A 3,044-nucleotide genomic window follows, 5' to 3' on the forward strand; every position below is an offset into this window, starting at 1 on the left:
ACCGAAGAGAGCAGCGGGCGATCGTCCACCTCCATAGAGCCAAGTGACCAGTAGGTAGTAGGCTAGAGGTGAAGCAGGTTTCATATGTCATCCGGGGTTGAGGAGTGAATAATGTTTTACTCGGATTTGCCCGAAAATATTATTCATTCCTCGATCATAAATAACATTAAAATGAAACTTTAAGCATAATTTATAGTTTGTGTAAATTTTTTTATCGGGGCAGCCTATTTGGGGATGCCGGTGTGGGAAAAGCCCCCAAATAGAGGATGCAGTCCTGTCTCCACCTATTTCCATACAATTTTCACCTTTGAGCATATAAACAATCCGATCGGAGCACCTCCGTCTAGCTGGTTCGTCTCCCTGCCAACCACCGCTAGCACCGAGGGGCATATCCGTCAACCCACACCGCCCAAGCTCCTATAAGAAGGCTCCTCCCCATTTCTTCAAACTTTAGCCGATCACTGCCTTCCACAAGAAAAAAAAATTACGAGAATATAGAAAGGATCCCTCGTCGGGATTAACACATTAATAAATCAAGAAAAAGATTTTCTTTTCGAGTTCCCTCCCACCACCACCACCAACCCTCTCCGGCCGGTCGAATTGTTCCGCTCAGGTTGCTTCTTCTCCGGCGAGACGCTGTCCTCCGGCGAGTGATCTCCTCCCCACTGGGCTGAGGAGATCTCTCAGGACCTAGGGACTGGGGCTTGCATGATGGGGCTTTCGCTTAGGCCGATGAAGATCTCGACGAGGCTTCTGTGGAGCACCAGCTTCTTCCGCCACAAGCTCGCCGCCATGATCGCCTCCTCGTCCTGCTTCTTATAAGAGCCCTTGCGCCGCAGCAGCTGTACATATACGTATTTTTCGTTTGATTTCCCCCGATCGAGAAAAGCAAGTCAAACTTCCTGAAGCTTTCCCTAGCGATGGAGCCCGGCCGGCTCATCTTCAACACGTCGGGCTCCGGCGCCGGACAGATGCTCTTCATGGACTGTGGCCAGGGCGCCGTCGGCGCCGGCGCCGCCTCCATGTTCCATCGAGGTATATAATATTCTTCCTATTGGTAAAATTCTTGATTTGGCAAGTAGTTCTTCAGTGGAGAGTGATTTGCGTGCTGATTCATGTTCCATATGCTTGAGTGATTAAGGTGGGATGCCGATGCTCGGCGGCATGGATGAAGGGCGCGGCGTGAAGCGGCCCTTCTTCACCTCGCCCGATGACATGCTCGAGGAGGAGTACTACGACGAGCAGCTCCCCGAGAAGAAGCGACGCCTCACCCCGGAGCAGGTAACTGATGAACTACGTTTTAACCCTGTTGACTAGCTCAATATGATAGTTCGTTCATCTGAATTCTGACGGTGCATGCACGTGGTGTTCATGTGTAGGTGCATCTGCTTGAGAGGAGCTTCGAGGAGGAGAACAAGCTGGAGCCAGAGAGGAAGACGGAGCTGGCGCGCAAGCTTGGGCTGCAGCCACGGCAGGTGGCCGTCTGGTTCCAGAACCGCCGCGCCCGGTGGAAGACAAAGACGCTGGAGCGCGACTTCGACCGCCTCAAGGCTTCCTTCGACGCCCTCCGCGCCGACCACGACGCCCTCCTCCAGGACAACCACCGACTCCGGTCACAGGTAATTAAGCAACCACCTCTCCGTCCGGTGAGGCGGTGACTCAGTCCCAGTTAGCTGGTTTCATGGCGTCCATCCGTCGCTGAGTTTAATTTGGGGATCGTTGTGGCGACAGGTGGTAACGTTGACCGAGAAAATGCAAGACAAGGAGGGGCCGGATGGCAGCTTCGGTGCAGCCGTCGACGCCTCGCAGTCGGAGCTCCCTGCGGCGGAAGCGAAGGCTGCCGTGTCCGGCGCCGCCGAGGAGCAAGCCGCGGCGGAGTCTCTCGAGGTGCAGCAGCAGCTGCACGTGAAGGCGGAGGAGAGGCTGAGCCCCGGGAGCGGCGGGAGCGCGGTGCTGGACGCGAGGGACGCGCTGCTCGGGTGCGGCGGCGTGGTCGACAGCAGCGTGGAGTCGTACTACTTCCCCGGAGGCGGCGGCACGTGCGCCGACGAGTACCACGACTGCGTGATGGGCCCCGTCGCGGGCGGGATCCAGTCGGAGGAGGACGAAGGCGCGGGCAGCGACGAGGGCTGCAGCTACTACGCAGACGACCCAGCCGCCGTCTTCTTCGCCGCCGCCGGACACGGGCACAACAACCACCACCACCACGCGGACGACGTCGACGATCAGGACGACGGCCAGATCAGCTGGTGGATGTGGAACTAGGCTCCGTGAAATCGATCGATCCAATCTCGTATCATCATCAGTAAAAAAATGTGAAATCTTGGATTTTGTTTTCTCTCCCTTGTATGGGTTGTTTGCCGCAGCTGTAATGTTGGGATCGATCGCAACGGACAAGTTGTATGCATATGCATTGTAGTACTACGAGTTAGGGTAATACCGGTGGTAAAATCTTTGTCGTGATGCACGGGAAATAAGTGCATGAATATGGAGCCAAGCATCCTTTTTATGGCACGGTGCATCATGTCAAAGTAGATTTTTAGCCGTCAATTCATCGCCATATATACTTTAAAAGTCGTTTACGTTTTGTCAAGATCAAATCTACTTGTGGAGAAAACAAATTTACGTGGAAATCCACCTGTATCAGCACCATGTTTTGTCGATAGACAACCGCAGTTTTACACTTTTATTTGACACAGGATGTTGCATCATCAGTGCACATATACTTGACTATATAAGTTAGGGGCGGCTTAGAGCCTCTTTGGAACGCGGAATCTGAAAATACAAAGTATGATTGAATTGTCACGACTTAGGAGTAGAAAAAACATATACTAGCTTACATGCATAGTTGCATACTTCTCACATACTGAGCCGACTGGTAACCAAACCTTGGAGCTCTTTTGCTACGTGGAAATCAAAATTACAGCCTTGGTCATCTGACATCATATACTGCAAAAAAACAAAATTGTCTTAAGCTCTGCCATGGATAGTTCATTGGATGATCCAGAAGAATATGACAGGGACTTCAAGAGGGAAAAGATGCA

The 3,044-nt window shown here is 52.6% G+C and overlaps 1 protein-coding gene across 1 annotated transcript; it reads left to right on the forward strand.

Annotated features, from left to right (window-relative positions):
* The first annotated feature begins 365 nt into the window (after window positions 1-365).
* LOC127306284 (homeobox-leucine zipper protein HOX16) lies at window positions 366-2,711 on the forward strand. Its single transcript, XM_051336903.2, has 4 exons — window positions 366-1,035; window positions 1,142-1,281; window positions 1,380-1,619; window positions 1,732-2,711. The coding sequence occupies exons 1-4, from the start codon at window positions 921-923 to the stop codon at window positions 2,263-2,265; spliced, it is 1,029 nt and encodes a 342-aa protein (XP_051192863.1). The 5' UTR covers window positions 366-920; the 3' UTR covers window positions 2,266-2,711.
* The last annotated feature ends 333 nt before the right edge of the window (window positions 2,712-3,044 follow it).

This window comes from Lolium perenne, chromosome 6 (genome assembly GCF_019359855.2).
Source record: "Lolium perenne isolate Kyuss_39 chromosome 6, Kyuss_2.0, whole genome shotgun sequence".
Lineage (NCBI taxonomy): Eukaryota > Viridiplantae > Streptophyta > Magnoliopsida > Poales > Poaceae > Lolium > Lolium perenne.

Coding starts and splice junctions, on each gene's coding strand:
- LOC127306284 (XM_051336903.2), top strand. CDS start 921: ATGGAGCCCGGCCGGCTCATCTTCAACACGTCGGGCTCCGGCGCCGGA. Junction 1,036..1,141: donor CGCCTCCATGTTCCATCGAG/GTATATAATATT, acceptor TGAGTGATTAAG/GTGGGATGCCGATGCTCGGC. Junction 1,282..1,379: donor GACGCCTCACCCCGGAGCAG/GTAACTGATGAA, acceptor GTTCATGTGTAG/GTGCATCTGCTTGAGAGGAG.